General features: G+C 46.3%; 1 protein-coding gene across 3 annotated transcripts in view; it reads left to right on the top strand.

Annotated features, from left to right (window-relative positions):
- Positions 1-6,497: 6,497 nt before the first annotated feature.
- Positions 6,498-24,492, top strand: part of GAS7 (growth arrest specific 7) — a 104,385-nt gene continuing 86,390 nt past the window's right edge. For all 3 annotated transcript variants that reach the window (XM_042883835.1, XM_042883836.1, XM_042883837.1), the window contains exon 1: positions 6,498-6,680. In XM_042883835.1, coding sequence (XP_042739769.1) covers positions 6,498-6,680 — 183 coding nt within the window. The remainder of the gene's footprint in view (positions 6,681-24,492) is intronic.

A 24,492-nucleotide genomic window follows, 5' to 3' on the forward strand; every position in this document is an offset into this window, starting at 1 on the left:
TACACTGAGAAACCCCACAGCTGACAGCATGATTGCAGGTGGGATCTCACAAGAGTGGAGTGGATGAGGAGAATCTCCTCCCTTGACCTGCTGGCCACTCTTCTTTTGATGCTGCACAGGATATGATTGGCTTTCTGGGCTTCAAGCGCACATTGCTGGCTCGTGTTGACTTTTTCATCCACCAATACCACCAAATTCTTCCCTGCAGGGCTGCTTTCTATCTAATTGTTGATGAGTCCTTATCCATGTTTGGGATTACCCTGACTTGGGTGCAAGGCCATGCACTTGGCCTTATTCTTTGATACCAGTATGAATCACTCCTTCAGATAGTCCCAATGGCCATCTTCACAATCTTTTGGGCAGCCCCAGATCTAAGTATAGCTTGTTGATCGCAAAGAACAGTCACCCTAGCTTTTTCCTGCTCACCCACTGCAGTTCGCAGACATGTAGAGTAGTCTGGAAATATAAGAGAAAGGGCTGGAGAGAGCAATGTGTGAGGGTTAAGAAAGATTTGTGAGATGAAAGAGTTGCTAGGTGGATCCGCACTGGAAAACAGAGCAAAGAAAATGTTGGTTACAATAAGCAGTGCAGTACTGGATCTTTGTTAGAAGGTTTATTAAGAAGGGCAAGGAGTGGACTTGCAGTGCTGATGTGCACTGTTTACTGCCAATCTGTTGTTTGTAAATGTGTGTCAGCAACAGCATATTTTAAAGATTAAAGCCGTCAAGGGAAAACTAATGCTGAGTTTTCAGGAGTTTATGGGATTGAATTTTCATGTTCTACTCAGGATGAACAGTTTTTTGCCTAATTCTTAGAGACTTTCCTGTATGAGTCATTGTTCATGAGAGAATAGCAGCTTTATATACAGATGGTTGCAGAACAGAGTCACCATTGAGAGGAAAACTCTAAGACATCTATGTCCTGCACATACAGGCACACATATATTTAGAGATCAACAACTTTATCCACAGAAAGCAGTCAGTCAGTCCTGCTCAGCATGTTCAGGCAAAACCTCTGCTCTTTCAAGACATGGGAAATCCCTGATGGGATTCAAGTCATGAGCAATACATGGTGAAAAGGGAAGTTTAGTGTCAGTGAAATATCAATGTTCAGGCTTGCACATCCAGAAGGATTTGGGCTGGAGGACTGCCTGGCTGGATTGCTCTTTTTAGCTGGCTAGAAGCCTGGCTCTCCATGGGATCAAAAGAAAAGCTCAGATGCTCAGAGACCCACCAGGCTGTTGTAGATTATCTGGCAAGTCCAGATCACATTGCTAAGAATTATACTAAACCAGAGAGAAGGATATTTGATATCTGCTTTCATCAGAGATCTCTTGGGATGTTTTCCTGCTTTTTCCAATGCTCCTTCATGTGATCTTGGAGAGGTTCCTTAAGATGCTTAAAGTAGGTGAATCATGGATGTGCATCTACACATCTCCACATGTGGGTAACTTTCAGTTCAGTGCTTCAGGTTTGGACATCAGTGCAGCTGTACAAGTATGAAGGTCAATGTGGGTGGGTTGTGCCTGTGACAGTGGGCCAATGCTGCTATAAATGAAACAGGCTAGGGACAGGTTCCAAAACTGGAAAACCTGTCTACAGAATCATATGGATACCAAAAGTTCTCATGGTCTCTGACAATTACTACCTAGAATAATGAAAATGAACTATTATAAATAGAAGATACCATTTTTCAACGGGGAAGACATGAACTATAATTTTCAGGAAACTGAGAGGATGTTCAACAGAAATAGCTTTCTGCACGGGTCCCTTTTCCTATTCTGTTATTAGACATTACTAGAAACAGGATAATACATCAGTCAGACCCATGGTCTAACCCATAACTATCTGCCTTATGGTCTTATATAAATGCTATAAACTGACATCCAAATGGCCATAGCTCGACTGTTGTTACTGATCCTTAAATGACATGATTCATAGGTAATGTCTTTCTTCTTTTCAAGGGCTTTTCTCTTTTACATGAAATAGTTAAACTTTCAATGAAGATTTGCTTAAAATTCTGGTTGTGAGTTCATCTGGAAGAAGAGAGGAGAAGGTTATAGTATCTGCTCTAAAGAAAATAAGCGCTCAGCAGTCGTTGAAGTGGTCAACAGTCAGATCCCTGTAAGTGTTCTCACCGCTGTGAAATGCCCTAGCCCTTACCCAAAGCATATGCTTCTTGTCAGACTGGTCGAAGCTCTCTCCTGGAAGTCTAACCAGCTGATGAGAGCACATTTTTGTGACTTAGGTATTCCAGAGCCTGAGTTAGAGAGCAGAATGCTGAACTGCTGGAGAAAAGGTATGGCATCAACATTTCAAGCAAGAGGTTTTGTGACAACAGGGTGTTGTTGACACCTAAGTCGGAGAGTCAGTTGTGAGTCACATTCATATGACCACATATGTCCCTGCCATGTAACAGGGTGGGTCCTGTCCCGCCCCTCCACAGGGAATACGATGACTGTAAGGAAGCTGATCAGAACAGTTTGTTGTTCTCAACTTGTTTTCAAGACAGGAGGTGAATGGAAGCAGTCAGCTCTCCAGGTGAATTATTGTGGCAGGCAAATCCAGTTTAGTCTTAGGTGAATCACCACAAACTTCGTTTGTTGCGTATCACTGTCCCTTTACAGACAGAAGCTGTTTTATGTCTGACTCTAAAATAGTAGGTACAGCTCTGGGCACTGTTAAGACACAGATGACTAAACCTGCCCTGGAACATCACTACGTTCTGCAGCAGCCATGGTAAGGCGATGCTGTGAACTCCAATCCTATTTGTGGAATTAACTATGTACAGGAGGAGTTCCAAGATCAACAAAGCCATCTGAAATAGGGCTAAATGCAGAATCAAAGATAAAGCTGATCTGTATTTTTATTTATTTATTTATTTATTTTAAACTGTGTTCGAAACATGTATTTGGTCATATGAATATGAGTCATGAGTCTGACTCCTGTCCCTGGAATGCTTGAATGCCTGGACAGCCGAGTTTTCAAGTGTGGTGCTACAGAATATCTGGCTTAGGAGGTTCCTACGCTGCAGTTTGGTGGATGATGGGAGAGTTTCCAGGGGAAGCACTGCTGTACATTATACTGCTGTTTCACTCCACCCCATATATTCTCTAAGTTGCTTTCGGAAACATTGCTGGCTAGACTACATTTTGTTCTGAGCGCATGTATCTGTTCTTATGTCTTGGCTGTTCAAAGCACTGAAAATGGTCCTTTCTCATAAAAAGCTATAGCATTTACACATGTTAAGAAATGTATCGTTTCCATACAGGCTCAGAACATTTCCTCTCCAACAACAGAAGTAATTTCTGCTAAATAATTAGGTTACAAAAGTCATTTAAATATCCAGTGCTGTGTGCGGCTTCTTTTTAGACTCTGTGCTGATTCTTGGCCTCAGGAGATCTGTTTCTGCTGAGTCTTGCAAACAGGTAAAGCCAATCAGCTATTCACGTGATCCCCGCCTGTCATGACTGAAAAGCTCTTCCATTACAGCTCTGTTATTTTGAGCTCTGCAGGATCTTTTCAGCAAAGACAGCAGGAGCAATTAAGCTCTTTTCCATAGGCTGGAGAGATTGTCAGATGCTGTTTTAAAGAAACAAAATATTGACCATTTCTACTGCTGTCAGGTGCAAGTATTCTTTCAGTTAGTGCCATGATGTTGTAAGGTCCTTCTTGAGGGAATATGCCTATCTTGTTTTTGTGGCATCATTTTAAGCTCCAGATGCAATCTGCAAAATCAAGCCAAATAGGAATTAATTTATCTCTGGATGACTATAATTGAGGCTTTTTGCAGTATCATATGAAGTTGGCTTTTTTCCCATTCACCAGGAGCATTTCAATTTGATAGAAAGTTAGAAATCTAAACTTGAGATCTTCACACTTCAGCTTTTGGTGGCAGACAGAGAAAAAGGCCCTCTTGAGGATAGATTCATCCTATCCTAATGCAGAATGTGTTCACGTGACACTCATTCTAAAACTGTCTTTTCACCACTAATTGGGAAACTGCCCCAGATCAGATGACAGAGTATAACAGTTGTGATGGCTCAGGAAATAAAATCTGTAGGGATGTCACAGCCAGAAGTATTGATCGCTCCTGCGGAGCACCGGCTGGAGAGCACCTGCATCCTGATAAGGTGCTTTAACAGAGCTGGAACAGATGGTAGAAAACAAGACTGAATCTAAAAGCTGATCACTGCTTTTGCTGCTGCATACCTTTGGAAATGGCTCCTTTATCTTCCATCACTAACTCTGGATCTGATGTGATATATGAAAATACTTTCTACGCCCATAACTTCTTTTCCCTACAAGGATGACAAGAATATCCCCAGTAAAGACAACACACAATGCAAAAGCAAACATCTAAGCCTTCAATAAGAGCTGCTCTCTCTGCAAGAAGTAAAGGCATTCTTCACGTTCAGATGAAGGACCAGACATATCTAAAGAGAAAATAGCTGTGTAATTATCTGCAAGTTGAAATGATTGCTTGTGGAACCTGTTCAGAGAGGTACACTTCCACTGACTGATAGGCATCCTCTGTAGTGAACAGAGCCCTTCTGTTTACAGTGAAGTTGTATTGATAGATTCAGGAAAAAAAAAGTAAGTATGATCTTAATGTTTACATTGGGTCTTGTCTGCTACTACATGTGAAGTCCTGAAAAACCAAACTGTTTCAGGAAATGGACAAACCCAGGACTAAAAACCTACTGAAGCCTTTTCGCTGATAAAGTTTAGTGATGGAACACATGCCCCTAGAAAAAGAGAAAGAAGTACAAGCTGGAAAAGCACAAAAATAGCAGAGGAAAAAGTATCAGAAACTAAGAAAAGAGAAAGAATGGCATTGTTAGAGAATTCTGCTGATAGATGTACATGGATATATGCCATGATACCAAGTCAATTGCTTTTTGCCAGACAAGGCACAGCTGGTGTGCTAAGAACAAATAATGGATCATAGTTCAATCGTTATGAGAGAAAATGCTTTTCAAAGATGATTTTAAGCAATTTACCACAAACTCAGACAATCCAAAATAGAATTGTGGATTGTAGTCCCAAAGTAGCTGAAAGAATAAGAGCTCTGCTCTGATGGCTGCTTATCCCCGCTAATTGAAGGATGCCTCTGTTGAAAGTCACCTTCTGAAATGCTTCCTGATTGCTCACTTCACAGATAAGGTACCACCATTTCTTAAAACTCCAAAGAAAAGAGAGAAGGAAAAATTGTCACATGAATTAAAGCCTGTGTAGCCCCAGACAAGGAGACATGCATGTGATGGTCCGTGATTGGCACAGGAGGCAGTCTGTTCTGAATGTGCTCCTCATTCCTACGCATTGCAAAGCGTGAACCAACTGAAAGAATAAATACAAGGCTACTCCTTGAAAAAGGATGGAAGAGAAAAGAATCTGAATCATAGGAACAGGGAAGACCATACAGGATACAACAGCCAGATAGGATTGATAAAAAGGACAGAGCCCATAGAAAATATGCCATAAATTTTGCACACCCCCAGGTGAAGCACACCTGTGTCCTCTCCACTGGAACAGAACCTGACCCGCAAGCCTGCAGGTGCAGAGCCCCACCAGCACCGGCACCTTGAGCTGCCGGTGGGACACGGCTGTATGGGAATGCAGCACACAGCTGTGTGTGCAGAATGGGCGCTCACAGCCAAAGTCAGACTCACAGTGGTGTCACAGGAGTGTGACACAAGTGAAGGTGTCACACACTGAGGTGTCTCACGTGTGACTCGCACACACTGAGTGCATGAGGAATAAGCGGGGTGCTCACTGAGTGCCACAGACACACACGTGGGATGTGTTACCCACACCTGTGTGTCACTGTTGAAAGATGAACGGGCTTGTGGTTTGTTATATTGATCCCAATCCCTGTGAATTAAGACTCTGAACAGAGTTACGATGTTGACTGAGCAGGGGTGTGCCTGTATTCAAAGATGGGCGAGAGATACCCGTAACGCTGACCTGTGTGACACACACTCGTGTCGCTCACACAGATATGTCGCACTCACCCGTACTTCACGCTGACCCGTACATCACTCACTGCTGTACGCCACGCACACACCTGTACATCACACAGCCTCGGATGCGTCCTGCGGTCGGGCAGAACGCCGTCCCACAGAGACGCACCTCACAAGCGCACGGATGGCGTCACGTGTGTCACACACACCTCCCAGACAAGCGGTGCCTCACGGGCATGTCACGGCTTCTCTCAAAAGCGCGTACTCGGCGTCACCGCGGACACGCGCGCTGCTCCTGACGGCCGCACACCCGCGGTCCTGCGTCCCCTCTCCCCCCCTCTCCGCCGCTGTGGGGCTCCGTGCCCGCCCCGCCCCTTTTCCTCCGCGCTCAGCGTGTGCCGCGCCCCCGCAGCGGGCGGAGCGGGGCGGGGCGGGGCGGGGCGGGCAGGTCCGGCCCTCCCGTAGCCCTCGCTCCGCGGGCGGGCGGCGGCGCCCCGGGCGGGCGCTGAGCGGGGGCAGCGCTGCTGTCGGCAGCATGTCGGGATCGCGCTGCCAGACGCTGTACCCCTTCTCCGGGGAGCGGCACCGCCAAGGGCTCCGCTTCGCCGCGGGGGAGCTGATCACGGTGCTGCAGGTGCCGGACGGCGGCTGGTGGGAAGGGCAGAAGGAGGACGGGCTGCGCGGCTGGTTCCCGGCCAGCTACGTGCAGCTCCTGGAGGTAGGAGCGGGGCCGAGTGGCGGCGGGGCCGCGCGGGTGGCTGCGGCGGCCGGGCCGGGCCGGGGCACGGAGAGCTCCGCAGCATTCCGTCCCGCGGGGCTCCGGAGTCGCTCCCACTCTCACGGGACGCCCCGTGCCCAGAGCGGGCAGCGCCCCGGGGCGATCGGTGCTGCTGAGCTCTGCTTCGGAACGCGGGCTGCTCCGGACGCTTGTTTTTTCGCTGTTGCTCAAAGGCAGCAGTCGGCGGAGGAGGCGATGCAGCTCCTGGCGGCCATGCGTGTCGGCTGGGCGAATGCCTCCGCTCCTCTCCTCCTCCTTTCACTAAGCATCTCCTGGGTTGATGCTCTAGAAGAGGTAACCCAGATATGTCCCTTCTGCTGCAGCAGCTTCCAGCTGGCAGGGCACCCTACCAGCGCATGTGGTCTTGCCCAGAGTACCTTAGGGACCCAAAAGCTGTGACCTCACCGCCAGGATGCCAGGAGGTGCTGTACCTCCAGTTGTCCTCACAGCCCTGCAGCTGCGAGCTCGGGCAGCAGTTCCATTCCTGCAGTACTGCTTGCTCCCCAACTGGCTTGTTACGTTCTTTTCCGTGCAAGGAAGACACCATCCAAGTGTAAAATTCATGTCTGCCTTCGCAGTCTTCGCATTTGTGAAAGTGAAATCTGCAACATCCCTTAGCACTGCCAGAATCTGCCACGAGCCCATCAGCCCTCCTATCATTGTCAGTCAGGCCATGGACATGGTGCTGCAGCAAAGCAGTCAACAGCGCAGTGCTTCTCAGTCACCTCTGCCTGCCAGGTTTCTGCTGGGATGCATTCCCTGCTGGGCTGCATGTGCCCAGGCTTTCCCGTCTGGGACATGGGGAGGGCAGGGTGCACAGCACTGAGCAGAGCCGGACCGCCAGGTGCCTGCAGAGCAGAACAGAGCAGAGCTCTGGCTCATTTGCCTGTAGATCTGCAATCACCCTTCCGTTTTGCCAGTCCAAATGAATAAAAAAATCTGTGATGTTTCCATGGAGTTGCTGTTGCTCATTCTTAGCTGTTGTACAGGAAAGCGGAGGCAGAATTTCCCCACTCAGCATTACAGGAGTGAGGCCGGGGACTTCTCTCTGCCTCTGAAGCACTTGAGAATTTTGTGCTATAGTTTAGGAGTGTGGGAGTCCGTTTGTTTGTCAGGTTTGCCACCTACAAGATCATTGACTGAGATATGTGAATGTTTGTGGTCTCACACATTGCCAAACATTTACACATCTAATCAGGAATTTAGAAATTATTGGAGACAGAGTGGATCATGCAGTGAGACAAACCTTGCTCAGTGGAAAGTCAACACGATGACTTTGTTTTATATCACCTCCCTCTTGGAAACTCCTTCCTTCCTGCAGGGGTCTGAGTGTGTCACACTGTGCTCGGTGTAGCTGACCTGACTGAGGGCACCCCAGCAACCCCATGTCTTCCATTCTTTATTCTGCGCACAGACACTGGGGCTGGTACTAGGGAGGTAAGAACACGTAGAGGATGGGGTCATGAGCACGATCCTCTGATCAGCACTCATGCTGGCTTTGGGTGCCCCATTGCCACAGCTTCTGGTTCAGTACTATGTTGGGAGCAAAATTTACTCTCATGGAGGATACGATCTCCTATGGCTGCCTTAATAAGGGCAGTGCTCATGCCAGCAGGTACTGCGGCCCACAGCTCTTTGCTCTGAAGGACAGCTGGCTACGCGCTCTGCTGCAGCAGGAAGGAGCAGGTCGTGATCCTCATGATTGTATCCTTGCTCACACTGGCTGATAGCACTTGTCTCTTGCAAAGAAAAGTGGGTGTTTGTGCCTTTTGGCTCACTAGGGCTGGTTTGAATGGCAGAGGGAGGTAAGGAGGTTTGGCAACCTCTGGTTCCTGCTCCTTGCTGTGGTTGGTTGAAAGGAAGGATGATGGCTGGGAGGTCCCTGTCATGGCAACGATGTAAGTAGTGAGAGCTGGAGAAGCAGTGTGGTGTCTGGGGAGGAGAGCTTGGAAATAAAGAAGTCTTTGTGAGCTCAGGAGAGGACGCAGGTGTCACAGAGCAAAAGCAAGCACTTGGAAGGCATGTCCTACAAGGAGAGGTTGAGAACACTTGAGTTGTCTGGTTTGGAGGGATGGAGGCTCAGAGGTGACTTCACTGCTCCTGGCAGCTCCCTGAGGAGGAGCAGCAGAGGGAGGTGCTGGTACTTTGCTCCCTGGTCACTGATGACAGGATGTGTGGGAACAGCACAAAGCTGCACCGGGGCAGGGTCAGACTGGACATGAGCAAAAAGCTCACTATGAGGGTGGTCAAAGACTGGAACAGGTTCTGAGTGAGGTGGCTGACTCCCCGTGCCTGTTAGGGTTCTGGGGCATATGGACAATGCCCTCAGTAATATGCTTTAACTTCTGGTACTCCAGAAATGATCAGGCATTCGGATCTGATAATCTTCATAGGTCCAATCTGACTGAACTCAGGAGGTTCTAGCTGTGTGATGGGGTTGCCTGGACCACAGTCAGTCAAGAGAAATTTATACTTAATGTATGTAAGTAACAAAACTTATTTTTTAACTTTTTTTTTTTTTTAATTAAAACATAAAAAAAGAGAGTGAAAAAAACATAAAGCGATGGGAAATTTGAGCTTATTTTCATGAAATGAATGCATCAGTCTGGTTTGATGGAAGTGGCTGCAATTCTCAGTGAGCTCTTGAGATGTTCAGTAAAGATTTTGGATGAAATTTCACAATTCCTATGCTTCATCCTTGAAAACAGCTGTTCACAAAAAGCGATGACATGAAGCAGTTGTGACTGTGAAGTGAGGGATATCCTTCTCTGGTAAGGGAGGGCTTGATCAAATTTTTCTTCAAATTGAACATCTGACTGCAACTCTATACATTCCATTCAAAAATTCGCAGGTAGTGTATTTATTTTCCCTGAAAATAGAATTGCAAATGTACACAAAAAATTGATTTTTTTGGCAATATGAAAGCCTGTTCTCAAATTTCTTTATCAAAATGGAAAACAAGGCTGTGCTTTTTTTGCTGTTCACAGGACTGTGTTTAGCCTATGTATCAAAATGCATGAAAGTTTTTTACAGCAAGGGGGTGAGGCACTGGCACAGGTTGCCCAGAGATGTGGTGGATGCCCAGTCCTTGGAGACATTCAAGGTCAGGCTGGACCAGGCTCTGAGCACCTGATCTAGCTGTAGGTGTCTCTGTTCATTGCAGGAGAGTTGGACAAGATGACACCTAAAGTCCCTTCCAGCTCTAAGGATTCTGTGGTTTTCTACAGTTCTACAGAAGTGATGATATGAATAAGGTGTGATTGTGAAGTAAGAGATATCTTTCTCTGGGAAGACAGATAAAGTCCAATAAGAGTCATGACCAAATCCGATATGAAAGCTAGGCTTCATATTTTTTGCTGTTCATAGGACTGTGGAGTCATTAGCCAATGTATGAAAATGTACGAAATGATTTTTCATAACTTCAGCTTGCCATAATTTTTCATTTTGAACACTGTCATGGTAGCACAGATAAGTTGATTTCCGCCACAAAGACACATGTTTGACTCATTTAAATGAGTAGTCAGATCCACCAGAAAGCTGAACCTGTGAGCTGTTCTTCATCTTCAAGTTCTGGCACAAGTTTTCCTTTGGATTCCATGGATGATTTGGTTTCATTTCACAAATGATAAAATCCTGTTGGCATTTTACCTCTTTCCTTCAGAGAGGAAATGATGATCCCACAATGAACATCCGCACTTCTAAGGAACTCCTGGGATTAGTAATTATTCAGTCCCCTGAACTTCGTGAAATTCACAGCTCTCATGATAATGTAAAGTGTACGACACGTGGGTCTCAGTCACACCATGTTTGTGTGGCAGGCCCCAGAGGTGGGTCAGCCCTGCACCGTGCCCTCACCTGCACAGAGTTCCACTGTCACCTACAGTCTGTGCTTGAGCTACGTGCAACCAACTCATGACAAATATTGCTAAAAATCACACGATAATGATAAAAGTTTATGGCCTTCCAAGGCTGCCAGCTTTACCAGCTGCCCAGAGCTGCATGCAGGCTGCGGTGGCTCATGCTTGGTTTAGGGATGGTCACATACTTCTGGCTTCCTCCTTAACATGCACTTCTTTTTTGGTCTGAGACTTTTTTGGCCACTTGAGCAGAACCAAAGACTCTAATCAGACTGCTGCAGTCTAAGGCTTGTCCTTCCCAGTCTGGTGCAAAGAGGAATCTGTGGGTGATAAGCAATGCTTCGTTACAGTGAACATACATGCAGAGCAGGTGGAATGAGGTGTGTGATACAATGAGTGAGGATTTCTTAACAGCTGTAGGCAACAACTCATTACTTACCCAGAGGCTCTGCATCTCACCTGCAGCAGAGATGCTTGGGATGATAATGTGCACAGACAGGTTTCTGTGCAGCGCCAGACCCAGGAGCATCCCTGGAGAAGTTTTGGGTGTATTCCAGTTTGCCACAACGATACCCATTGCAGAACAGTGGCAAGATGGGGTAGGGGGTGGGTGGGAGGTATGGAACATACTCCAGGACGTGTTTTGCGTGGAGTCCTTTGGGGAGATACTGGCTGCTGCATCTGCCTTTTCTGAGATGTGCCTTGCACAAGGATAGAGAGATGTGTCATTCAGTCACATTTGCAAGTGGTTTGTTTTAAAATCTATTTTGGGTGCTGCTTTTTGTATTTGTGGTTAGCTGGAAATCACTTATATAAGCAGCAGCAGTAGCAACATATGCAAATTTGCTGATAATTGTCAGTAGTTTTTATAGCTGCAGCCATCCCCCAGATGTGATTCTTTGTGTGAAGCACAGTGTGTGCTTCCAGCCTGTCTGGAGGTGGCTGTGGAATCTGGGCAAGCAGGATGGAGTAGAGCTGATCTTATCTGCACAGCATGGCATGCTGGAACCATGAGATGTTCTGGAGGGAAGGAGTCGTGCACTGTCCCGATGCCTGGTGCACGTGCGGGCAGCGTCATGTGTTACTTCCACTGCCATGTAAGATCCAAGGCAGGGGGAGATTCATTTCATGAATCTGTGACACATGGACATGGGAAGTGCCAGAGCCATAGCAAGGAGGTGGGAGCATGCTGGGCTCTGGAGCCGCTTCCTTCTTCATGCCGAGGTAGTGACGGGAACAGGAGTGAAAGAGATTAATGGAAACAGTAATACCTCTGATTTACTTGATAATGGCAGAAGAACTGTAGAGGATTTCTGTACCAAACTGTATCTTGTTGTAAGCTGGTGTGATCTGGGGTGGCACTGTGCTTAAGGAGGAACTGGAATCTGCGAGCTGATTAATAAGGAGTATTCCGCTGCGTGATATAACTCAACTTTCAAAAATTTCTGCAAAACAGAATTTTGCTGAAATCTCCAGCTATACAGAAAAAAAAAAAAAAAAAAAAAAAAAGTTTATTTTTATTTCTGTACCTCCTGCTTGATTTTGGAGTGTGTTTTGATCAAAGACCCCAAAACATTTTGTCAGAAGATGTGCAGTCAGTGCTGCGCGGGTGGCCGTGGGCTGCCAGCTGTGCTGGGCACTACGTGAGGTGCATGGTGCGGTGGGAGATGCTGGCAGCTGTTGGAGTGGGGAGATGATGCTGGCAACCATATACATGAGAGTGAGGTTGCATGTGCAAAGTACCCAGCTGGCTTGAGGTACCTGAGCCCTGTGTTTTTTGTTGTAGAGTCTATACCTCAGTGCACAGCGTCGCTGCTTTGCTTTCTCAGCAGGTCCTTCTTGATCCTGGATGTGGTTACCTGATGCCTTCATTCCTGGATCTCCTCTCAGAAATGAGCTCGATGTCAAAAGCCACAGAGAGCTACAAGGGAGATGTGTGATGGGCTAAGTACCAGCAGAGCTGCTGCTGCTGCTGCTTTCTGAGCTGTCCCTAGTGTGGGGACGTGTGTTGGAGGGAATGTGCTGTAGCTGGAGGCTGCAGTGTGTCGGGGGCAAGGGAAGAGTTTTCAGAACTCAGTGCTCCTAGCTGTTTCGGCTGCTTTACTTGGTGTGGTTTAAGAGCCGACCTTTGTCTGAAAGGGGATCTTAGAGGTATTTGTGAGACAGCAGTGACGATTAAAATGGTCTGATATCACTTCAAAATTTGAGAGGGTGACTGAGACTGCTATGGACAGATGTAGAGCATCCAGCTCCCCCTGAAGGCACTGCAGTTCAGCGGTGTCTTTCTGCATTCAGGATACAAGCAACTGTGGCTTGCACAGGCACTTCAATTTCAAAGGGTTGTTTCTGATGTCTGTGACATCTGTAACGTTTCACATTTGAAACTTCTGGTCATTGGAGCACCTATGTTTCTGAAGAGTGAGAACAGAACTAAGTAACCTATTTTCTCCTGCTAAAAGAGTGGAGAAATGATGTTTTGCTGCAAGAAGGCCACTTTTTGATCAAGATTTTGAGATTTTAAAGCCCTGCGAGAATGTGCAGGCTGCAGTCCCTTGCTTGTAAGAGTGTCAATCATGTGTATGGTGAAAATTATCTTCAACTGTAGAAGTTGTAGGAAGAATTTCAAAACTGAATAATACTGTAACTACCCCAAAATGTGTGTAAAGGGGGTTTCTATTGGCAGATGGGGCATTTTGGTGAGCTCTTTTTCCTTCTGGACAAGGTGAGATGTTGCAGGAGCTGTGCTCACGGATGCTGTGGCTGTGGCACGTGAGAACAATCAGACCTCTTGCCTTGCAGAAATTGCATGAAACAGAATTTTTAAAAATGTTTTTATTTACCTTCTGCAAAAAGATGAAAGTGGGTCATAGGAGACTTATCCTGTAAGAACCTCTTTCTACCCATGGGCTGCAAAGGGAGTCTGAAACCCATCTCACCGCAGGGATTTGTCTTGTAGATATTGAAGATCAAGCAAGTTACTGTTCACCTGCATTGTAGGGAGTGGATATATAGTGAAGATGAAAAATGCAGATCATTTAGAGACTGCTTAGTTCACTGACAAATTCCCTGTTAATTCTGTGCTTTCAATGGGACACACCTCCTGTGGAAAAACTGAGAGTGCTTTCTGTAGAGATGGTCTGTCTCTTTTTCTGGTGTGGATGCAAGATTAATGTTCAGCGTCATGAGTATTGCACTGAAAACCAGATCCCCTGAAATATTACATGGCATATTATACTGAATACTTTTAAAGGAATAGTGGGAAGATGCTGGACACTCAGTATTTTCTAAAACGACCTTTATTTTAATGTCCAAATTGGTAAATACTTGAAAGCAAGACCAGAAGATTCTTGCAGATTTTCTGTACTCATTTCACTTTTACCTGTGTGTTAATAAATGACCAGGTAAAATTAACTGGTCCTTTTAATAACAACATTAAATTCTTGTTTTGTTTTGTATTTTTTTTTAATCTCTGGTTGCTCGTGCTTCATTATTATCATTAAAGCACCTTCATTCTTTAATGTCCAGGTATGTATCCAGAACTTGTTTGGTTCTTTCACTGGCTGCTGATGCTAAGTACAACCTCAAAAATAGGGCATTCTCTCTTTTGGAGAAGTCCCATAATAATGGTAATAAATATATGGTTCTGCAGTATTGAAAGAGAGTGTCCTTCTTTGGAAATATTTGGGACTCTTGCAGTTGTTTTCACAGTGGCCACATTATAACTCAGGCCAGCAAGAGTGGTATTTCTCAAGTTCCTTGTATTAACCCTGTTGGGATGAGGAACCAGCCTGATGGGCCTGGCAAACAAGCAGCTCTACCAACTTGTGTTTTAGAATAACTGAAATAAGGCACTGATATCTCTGTCTTTGGTTTCAGATGCTTCCAGGGAGCGCTTGCTCTATGTGGCTTTGTCATAATCCAGCACTCACAGGATGCGTCTCGCTGTGCATGCAGGCTGATTTGCTGGAAACTTCCCAGCAGCTTTGCTTGTTGCAGTGGCTGCTCCCTACAGTGCACACTTCAGCAACGATGTGAGGCTCTGTGCTGGGCAGAATTTGCAAACAGGTTTGCAGAACTACTGGGGAAACCTGAAACGACCATAATAGGTTTGATGGCCCCCATTGTGTGCTCTGCTGTCAACTGTTACATCAGTTCGAAGTGTCCTTGGCCATATTTAATTACACACTGCACTCCCTTGTATTGGTATGAGCCACTCAGTGCAGAACAGTGTAAAATCAAGGCCAACCATTTCTTCAGCTGGTTTTTCAAGAGCAGGGTGCTTCAGCAAGTGTTTGCATTGAAACGTGGGTATGATATTGCATAGCTGGAATGTTTATGTCATGCCACTGCATAAAACATTACTTGTTAAGTGGACCTCTTGTAAACGACTGGTTTGTGGCAGGAATCAGGCCATCAGCCATGCAGATCTGCACTGTGCAGTGCAGCACAGAAGCCAGGCCTCTGCAGTGGTGAGGCATGGGAGAGCAACAACCAGTAAGAGCCCCTGGCACACCTGCCACCACAGCCACAGTGCACTTCTGGCTGATGATACCGGCTTGGGTTGAGGGGCAGAGCAGGCTGCATGTGGGCTGCAGAGCTGTTGCTGTGTGCTGTTGGCCAGAGGACCTTCTCTGTGCGTGCTGTGGTCACCCTCTGGGGGAGGCACTTCTTGCTTCTGCTACTAACCCAGTTTTCCACATGATGCTGTTAAAATAGCTTTTACATCAGTCTAGTACATTTGTGGTTAGCCTTTTTGCTGGCAACTTCTTAAAGGGGGATGCTATGGATTACTCAGGAACTACCACTCCACACCTTCAGCAGTGACACAGGCCAGCACCTTTTAAAATATGTCTTTTTCATTGCTTGTGAGCAGTCCCTCCAGTTTTCAGCTGCAGGTTATGGGCTGCTTTGGAGTGAATTTAGGCAGGCTGACAGGGGACTTTCGGAGGCTTTTGGTCACTGATTTTTGGGCTCCTACGCAGGCATAGAACCAAACGTCAAAACTACTTCCTTGCGTTGTTAGGGAGTGGTCTGGCACTTTATCCTGTGCATGCAGTTGGTAACAGTAGACTCCATGCAGATTCTTCTTGAGCCACAGAGATCCCCACTGTGATGCTGGCAGCAAAAGCACCATGGTCTTCCAGGTTTGTTTACTGTACGGATTTACTAGGGCTGTCTCAGCTCTATGGCACCTTGAGATAGTCCTCCTCACCTTGCTATTGTGGTCTCCAAGCTGTAGCAGAAAAAAAGTGACTTCAACATTAGCTGTTTTGTCTTGTATCACTGTTTGCACCCATATTGATCAGTTCTGTGTCTGTCATTTCTTTTTCCACAGGGGAAGAGAGAGCTCAATGAAAGGTAACTAAAAGTTTGAGAAGACCTGGGATGGGTCAGGCCAAGATCTGGAAGAAAGATGTGTGAGAGAGCTTTCCATGACTGTCTCATGGAGTGCTCAGAAGCAAGGAAAACACACAACTGATGTGGAAGCTGTAGGGTGGCTTCCTGTCACAGTTGTATTGTCCTTTGCTATTCTAACATCAAATCCAGAGCTGAACAGCATTGCTGACAGCGCTGCCAGAAGATGGGTGATGCTGCAAGGCATGTTACGTAGAAAAAAAAGCAAAAGCTGTCTCTGGGCTGTTTATATAACCTGTAATTGTCAAGTTATCCCATTAGCACTGTGCCTTAGTCTTTGAAGTATCCTTACGCACTCAGCTAGTCCAGGAATGGAGAACAGCTTGAGAGGGCCACAAAAACACTGAGGGCTGGAGCACCTCTCCTGCGAGGACAGGCTGAAGGAGCTGGGCTTGTTCAGCCTGGAAAAGAGAATACTACTGGAAAACCTCATTGTGGCCTCCAGTATTTCAATGGAGTTTGTAAACAGGAGGGAAATCAACTTTTTACTTGGGTAAACAGTGATAGGAGAAGGGGGGATGGTTTTAAACTGAAGATTTTGGTTAGATGTCAGGGGGAAGTTTTTCTCTGAGAGAGTGGTGAGGTGCTGGAACAGGCTGCCCAGAGAGGCTATGGATGCTCCATCCCTGGAGGAGTTAAAGACCATGTTGGATGAGGTTCTGGGCAGCCTGGTCTAGTACCAGATCTGGAGATTGGTGGCCCTGCCTGTGTCAGGGGGTTGGAAGTTGATGATCCTTGGACCCCTTCGACCCAAGCCATTCTATGATTCTGTGAGGATGAGGGGGGAGCAGAGGCACATCACAGTTTAATGAAGAATCCCGAAGTGCTCGTATTATCTTCCCATATCTTATCTGAGACTCTCGTAAATAGTTCTTGCCTCTCAGAGTGATATCTCTTAGCTCAGAGTTAACTCAGGTCTCTAACTGAGCCTGCAGTTTGCTTTCTGGCATTTCAGCATCACTCACTGCCTGTTACCTACTGGAGCTGATAGAGAGAGCTGGTCAAGCAGGACCAAAACTGTTAAGGAAGAAGCAGTAATTGTATGAACAGCAAGAAAGAGGTTAAAATGAGTTTCCACCCTCACCCGAGAGCTCAGTGGGCTGCCAGTGGACCAGCCTTTGTTGTAGAGAAATGGGAGAAGCAAGGATCTTTGAGCTGGTGGACTGTCTGGGACATGGAAAATATGTGTGGGATTACAGTTATTACTCCCATCTTTAATACTTTGCTCTTCTCATTAGTGTAATTTGTATGCTAAAATGTTACATGTTTATTGTGTCTTGTATACGTAAGTGCTTCAGGCTTTTGACTAGACTTGCTTCATCTAACACTTGCAAATATTTTCAACACACCTCTCACTCTATCATTGAATTCCTTGAGAAACTATCTGCATCTCCAGGCCTTTGTGGTTGTATTGCTGGCCTTTTGATTTGATGGAGACTTTCTCTTTTGTTTCTGCTTCTTGATCTCTGACTCATTATTTTTTGACTTTGCACAGAAGTTTTAATGCTCCTTGACTGCTTCTTTTCTTCTTAAAGTCTTCACAGAACAAAAGGGGTTTGTTTTGACAAACCAAATTGTGTTACTTGGTCTGACAGAAGGTACCATCTCTCTGAACTGTACCTAGCACAGATGCTTATGCCATCATGGCTGCTACATTGCTATCCAGTGTTCTTTCATTCTGCTTTTTTCCCCTGATACTCTCAGAAAGTTCCTTTAAATTGGCTGGTTGCATCTGCTTCCTCTTCATGACCCTTTCTAATTCACCTATTTAGCACTCATTCAGGTTTCCAAAATAAAACTGCAGTTGCTGTGTGCCCACATGCTCCTCCTTGAACCACATACCACAAAGCCACAAAGCCAGATCTGCAGTGACAAGCTGCTGCTCAGCAAAACCAGTTGTGAAGTGAGCTTTCTGCAGCTGCTGCAGAGGTGAGGCTGGGCTGTAGAAAGGCAGCATCATGAGCTGGCAAGTTTCTGGGAACAGAAACGGAAATTTGGGGGGACAAAGATTGCAGGGGGTGGCAGAGAATAAAAGATTAAAGAGTGAATTTGATTATTGATATGGCAAAGTGCCATTTTAAAATTGCACAGAAGAGGAATTATACTTCCAAGGGGTGGGCAAATGCTTAATTCAGAAAGCAACAGCCAGAAACTGGATTGATGAATGCAGTGTATTTTGCAGTCCTGGAGAAATCTTTGTACTGTTTGCAGAATTCTGTTTTAAAATCCTGCTGAGGGGTGCATGTGTAGTACATGGCTGAGTAGTTCCAGCACTGCCCTTGTAACAAGCTGCCTTAGCAGCAGATTTGCTTCTCTTGTGTCAGCTGCTGTATAATGGGACTAATTCATTACCCAAGGCCAAGTAATCACTCTCAATAGCAAGATTTAGAGGAGAGCCTATGACTTATATCATTGTGCTACGAACTACTGATTATCACAGTGATAGCTGGCACCAAAGGAAGACTGGAATTGAACCTTGGTGTGTTATGGGATGAAGAATGGAACTTCAGGTATTTCCATGACAAAAGCATGCTTAAATGATCTATGAGTCTGTTTTGGAAAATGGTTTTGATTGCCATCTCAGCTGCATTGCCCCAGGCATTGCTGTAGTTCTTCACTCCTGCACCCTCTACACTTGACCAGTTTGATTTACCAAAGCTGAAAAAAGATGATAGAATTATAAAATTAGGTAGGGTGGAAAAGGCCATTAAGATCACCAAGTCTAACCATCATCCCATCACCACCGCACCCACTAACCTTTGTCACTCACTGTCACATCTGCACGTTTCTTAAGACCTCCAGGGATGGTGACTCCACCACCTCCCTGGGCAGGCTGTGTCAGTATTGGTGAGAGACAAAGCCCTCCCTCAGCGCTCGCCAGAGACATGGTTACAGTACCCTGCTCAGGGAATGGCAAACCCGATTTTTCCTTGGAGGAGGTAGGAGACAACACAGCATCTTCCACCATTTCTCATTTATGACCTCCTGCTCTGGCATCTTGTCAGCTTTGAGGCGGGATCTGCCACGGAATCTCTGCTGGAGCAGAGCAGGAGATCTTCTGATCATGTTGGAGCTTTACAGACACAGAACCGACATCTGAAGACCATCCTCTGGCTGCAGGCAGCCTGTGAAAGGGGAAAGGCCCTGAAGGCTCAGCTGCTACCCTCACTGTGAATCAGGAGCACGTCTGTGGAGTGTGTACTAATTGAAAACTTCAACTCTTGTGGTACTTTGTTTTCTGGTAGGTTGGAGAACTTATCGTGGTGCTCCACTCAGTGATGCCCAGCAGTGTTCTTTGTGTCACAGTCTTACGTGCTTGCTCCCTCCTTCTGGATGTCCAAATGAGTACCACTCCAGTATGATCTGGGAAGCATGGGGACTGCCAGCTCCAGTGTGACCATGACTCAACAGCATAGTGTTCACCACACTTCCTTCTGCAGGCCAAGAGCTGCTCCACACAAATCTTCTGGGCTGAGAGAGTTTGCAGCCATGTGTAGATCATTTTAGATAAGATTATCTCCTCTTGGGAAGGCTGCTTCTGCCTCCTCATTTTCCTTTCTGTCTGCTGACCTCAGTGGACTTTGCATTAGGCTCAGTATCTCAGAAACCAAGGGGTCTCATTCTTTTTGCAGTTAACGATGAAGAGGAGTGTTGGTGCTGCTTTTTGGTGCTTTGGTAGAACTGGAGGTGTTGCTGGTGCTGGCATGCGTGGATGGTCAGGGAGGGCCATCCGAGCGCTGTGTGCTAGGTCTTGTGCAAAATATGGGCTCCTGGGCTTTGCACTTAGAAAGATGGTGATTCCTGGAACACAGAGGATGAAGTTGGCTGCACCAAATGGGGTGGCTTTGTGCTGGATGAGATGTGGATCTCCGGAAATAGCTCTTTTGTGAGTCTAGGATGAGAAATATGAAAGCAGGAATCACTGTGCTCTCTGTTAACACTGATTGATGTTCTGTGAGTGCGTGCGTGAGTGTCCCTGATTTATGCAATGTTGTTAAAGTCACATGCCTGAGCCTCCTCCTCCCTTCCCCCTCATGCTGCCTTTTGCAACATGGCTGCTCCTGAGCTCTGACAGCACCACTGGGTTCAGCAGATGTGCCCTGGCAGCTGGTGAACAGACATTCAGGAGATCCAGTCTGTTTCCAGCTCCACTGTCAGCCTCCGGAGCAAATGAATCTCAACTTTTTTCCCCCAGAACAGAAGTTGATTTGCCTTCTAGTGCTGGAGGATCCAGTGGAGGGGAGAGAGCTTGAAAGGCCCTTTCCCCCTCTCCATGGGAGGGAAGCATGCTGGGGATGTTACTTGGAACTGCTGTGCTCAGGCTCTTCCCTCACTGCTGGAATGGAAGGTTTCCTGCTCACCAATTTTCTGCAATCTTTTGCTGTTTTTTTTTTTTTTTTATTCCCCTTACAGACTTCATGCTTTACCCTCCCTGCATCAGGGGAGAGCTGTTGCACCCTCAGCATTCCCCAGAAGCAGTTATATGCTCAGGGTGCTGGGATGCCAGCTCCTCCAGCTGCTTGCCACTGGGACGTTCTCTTTACGCCTTCTCTAATGCCTAGTTGAACCAGTTAGAGAGCAAGGTCTGGGTGGGAGGTGATACTGCAGACAGTGTTATCTTACAACATCTAGAAGCCGGTGCATTGCAAAGGATTCGTGTCTGATGTCACAGCATCTTGGAAGGGCAGATTTTTGCACAGGGATTTTAATCTGCTGAACCTGCCCCTTCACACACGGAGCTGTGTGCTGTGTCTACTGGTTTGGATGTTTGAGAGTAAACAAATAGCGAGTTCTGTTTGGTACAGCTATCCCCTGGTCCTTTCGGACCTCCGATAATCCAGACTATTGTCTCTCTTGTGTGTTATCTGAATAGGAGAGCGATCACCCTTTGTCTTCAGCAGCCTGTTGACTACGGGGCTGGTCACAACCCATGCCACTCTTTAGAGAGCTACTGGTTGAAAATTTGACTGAGGAGAGATTTTCAGTCCAGTTTCTTCAGTTTCATTGTGTAGAGGCAAATGTATTTTATTTCTGTGATAGGGTGCAATTGTCCTAAATTGTAACATTGTGCCTGAATAGCCTCACCCCCCCCACTCCATGTAACTCTGCATTTAATTCCCACATCAACAGTAGTAAATCACTGTACAAGAGTGGCTGCAGTGGGAAGACTGTCCCTGAAGGATTTCAAGCTGCCATGTGTGCAAGCAGCAGGCACTGCCTGGGTCTTGGCAAAAATTGGTGCAAGGTTTCTCCAAATGCATTTGCCTGGGGCAGTGTATGCACAGGCCTTTCTGCGTCACCCCGCAGGAGCTAGCATCTGTAGTCCATTCTATTCTCTGGATAACTGGAGGAGAGACTTCATGCAGTTACATTTGCCACAGCTGCAAGAAGTGAGGCCAGTAATACAAACTGTAGGGATTGGTGGTAAATCACCAACGCTGCAGCCTTGTAGGTCTGTAAGGGTGCCCTGAACTTACTTATCAATAAAAAAAAAGCCAGTGTGACCTTTATTGATGGATACTCTGTTGAAGTTATCTATTACCCAATCCAAGGTGTTTTTTTTTTAAATGACTGCTATGTGGTGAGGTAATGGCCTGAAGGGGAGGTTCAGGTTGACTGTTAGGAAGCCTTTCCTCTCTGAAAGAGTGGTGAGGTATTGCAGTGGGCTGCCCATGGGTGTGTGGGAGTCCCCCTCCCTGCGGGTGTTCAAGAAACATGCATGTGGCTCTGAGGGATGTGGCTTAGTGGGCATGGAGGGTTGCAGTAGATGATCTTAGAGGTCTTTTCCAACCTCAATGATTCTGCGATGATCTGTTTGTGTTACCTTGCTATCCAGTGCTCATGTAGGGTTCTGTTGTGTTCCAAGCAGCTGCTTTCAGTCACTTGGAGAAGTATGCCAAAATCAGTCTTTAGTCCTTTTTTTAAAAATAAAGGTGATGTGGGCTGAAAGTTTTACCTTGCTCTGTGTGATGGGAGGGCCGCTGGGTGGTTCCATTGCTTATTTAACAGTGTAGCTCCCAGCACCTCTTGGTGTACACCTCTGCTGAGAAATGCAGCATGAGAATTGTTAAGACTGTTCGGCTTCAGTGCAACAGACAGCTGTCATGAGCAGTTCTACCTGCCATGTCAGGTGCCAAGCAAACATGTTTAGGTCGTAATTTGTAATCATTTCTTCTCCTTTGTTCAAATAGTATGCAGCTGGAAGGACAACTTGTTACAGCTTGAAAAGCAGTACATCTAAAATCCTTATAAATGCCCCCTTTTATTTTAACAAACAAGTTTACAGCTAAAACTCTGATAGAGCCTGTACATTCAAGCTGTGTTATTATGCTCTTTTTGTCATGTAAGTTACAACTGCCTGAATCGTCTTATCAGAATATTGCCAAGGAATTGATCATTGCAATACAGGACACAATTTTTTCATTTGTTGTAAGCTTTTTCCTTGACAATTTCTACATACTACTCTCAAAGTGAGACATTTATTTCTAAGTTTGTAAGCCCTCCTTGGTGTTGAATCATTTTTTTTCCTGTCTGCTTGGCATTGACTCCAGCAGTAGGAAGGCAACTTCTTCAGTTGAAGGAGTTAAATATATCACCCCAGAAAAGAGCAAGCCAGATCTGAAAGCTGTTCCTGTGAAACTAAATTTGATCTCGGCCATGCTTCCTGTCTAAAGAATTTCTCTTTTAGAGCAGACCATGCTCAAAGCATCTTGAGAAAAAAGAGAAAAAGCTTTTCAGCTCCAGAGATTCCCTCTTTGAGGAGCACAAGATGAAGGATGAGACCCACAAGTTACAGCAAAGTTATTAATTCTCTGTATTTTTAAACAATATTATGCTGGAGAACAGTAATAGTAACATTAACTGAATATTAATGAGATGACCTCCCATATTTCCCAGATAATTCAGGCTTTGTTTTTCTTCACATAGTGAGGTCCTGCAGCTGTGCAGGATTCACCAGGGGAATGAATACCTTCTGCGATCACACCAACTATTCTCTTAATCTAGGCAATTACAGAAACATGGGATGGACAACAGAAAGCTTCTGTGGTAGGAGCACCTCTGCACCAGAGAAAGTGGGGAGAGATAGAACCTTAGCATGAGGGCTGTGGGAAGGGTCACAGATGTGACACAGATCCTGCTGATCCTCAGTCGTCCATCAGCTCTCACTATTCTGGCTCAGCAACTGGCCCTGTGATACTGAGTCCAATGCGAGGGAAATTGAGGCTCAGAATTTGGTTGTTCCCTTGGTGCCATTGCCTGAGTGGCTTTGGCAGAATGGAAGGTTGGTTTGGTGTGGTTTGGTATGGCCTGCCCTTCGATCCTCTTTTGTTCTTTAATCCTAGCCCTCATTTGGCAGCAGGCCTGTTCAGCCCCTGTAGGCTCCCTCTGTGAATCAAGTGTCTTAGCAGGAGGTGACTGACTGTTTTCCTGGGGTGGCTTTCTGCAGGGTGAGCTTGCAGGATCACCAGAGCCTGTTCAAAGGGAAAGCTGGGAGTGGGGATGCTGCAAGGCAGCTCAGTACCCGCTGGGTCTGCCCCTAAGGCCTCACAGCCTGGACTCAGGGTTGCCCAGCTCCTCCCTTGCCTCTCTACAGCTTCAGGATGAGTCCAGCTGAGCACACAATCTGGAATGAATCGGGTCTAGCCACAACCACGTTCCTCTGAGGAAGAGTTTGGAAAGCAAGGTGTCCATTCTAAACCTTGCTCTGTGTAGGATGCATTTGACAGTTCTTGCTGAGGGAGCCTCATGCCTTATTAAAAGCTGCAGAGGGGGGAGACTGTTAACCACCACCTCTTGCAGCAAGCAAGCAGCTCGAGGGCAAGAAGTTGGTGATATGGCTTCTCTTGTTCTGAGAGGACTCAAACTTAGAGCTCTCAGTTCCTGGGGAGCATGTTCGGTGTCAGGCTGTACACTGAAAATCTTCCTGCTTCCCAGGGAAGGCCGTCTGTGCTGTCAGCAGGCAGGAGCCCAGGGGAAGCAAAAGGAAAGCAAGCAAAGGGAATCCAAGTTGAGTGCAGGTTGCTTATAAGCTTTGAGGGCTGTTTCTGCTGTTACAGTCCAGTGTAGGCAGACAGGCGAGCTCTGGAGGAAAAACTTCTCTGTCTAACATGCAGACAGTGAAATATAATTTCACCTTACTTTACTTTAGAGATACAAATAGATGAGAAGGAGTTACATCTGAGTTGAGCTCTCCCAATGTTTTTTCAGATGTCCTGGCTGGTAGGAGCTGTCTTCCATTTCTCACCAGCAGTTATGGGGCACAGCTGTAGGCACCTGCATTCACTCATGAACTCTGCAGTGCTGTACCCAACTGGAAGCTTTCACCAGCTGAGTGTTGATTTCCCTGCACACAGAACTCAATGACTCTCTTCATGAGAAGGCACACTGAAATGCAGTTTTCATATTTCGCCAAACTGTTCTTCCTATTGCTAACTCAAAGTTCTGGAGCTTGAGAGAGTTGCTATCAATCTGTAGTTTGA

The sequence above is a fragment of the Lagopus leucura genome, unplaced genomic scaffold (genome assembly GCF_019238085.1).
Source record: "Lagopus leucura isolate 7727_CA_CO unplaced genomic scaffold, USGS_WTPT01 Super-Scaffold_100040, whole genome shotgun sequence".
Lineage (NCBI taxonomy): Eukaryota > Metazoa > Chordata > Aves > Galliformes > Phasianidae > Lagopus > Lagopus leucura.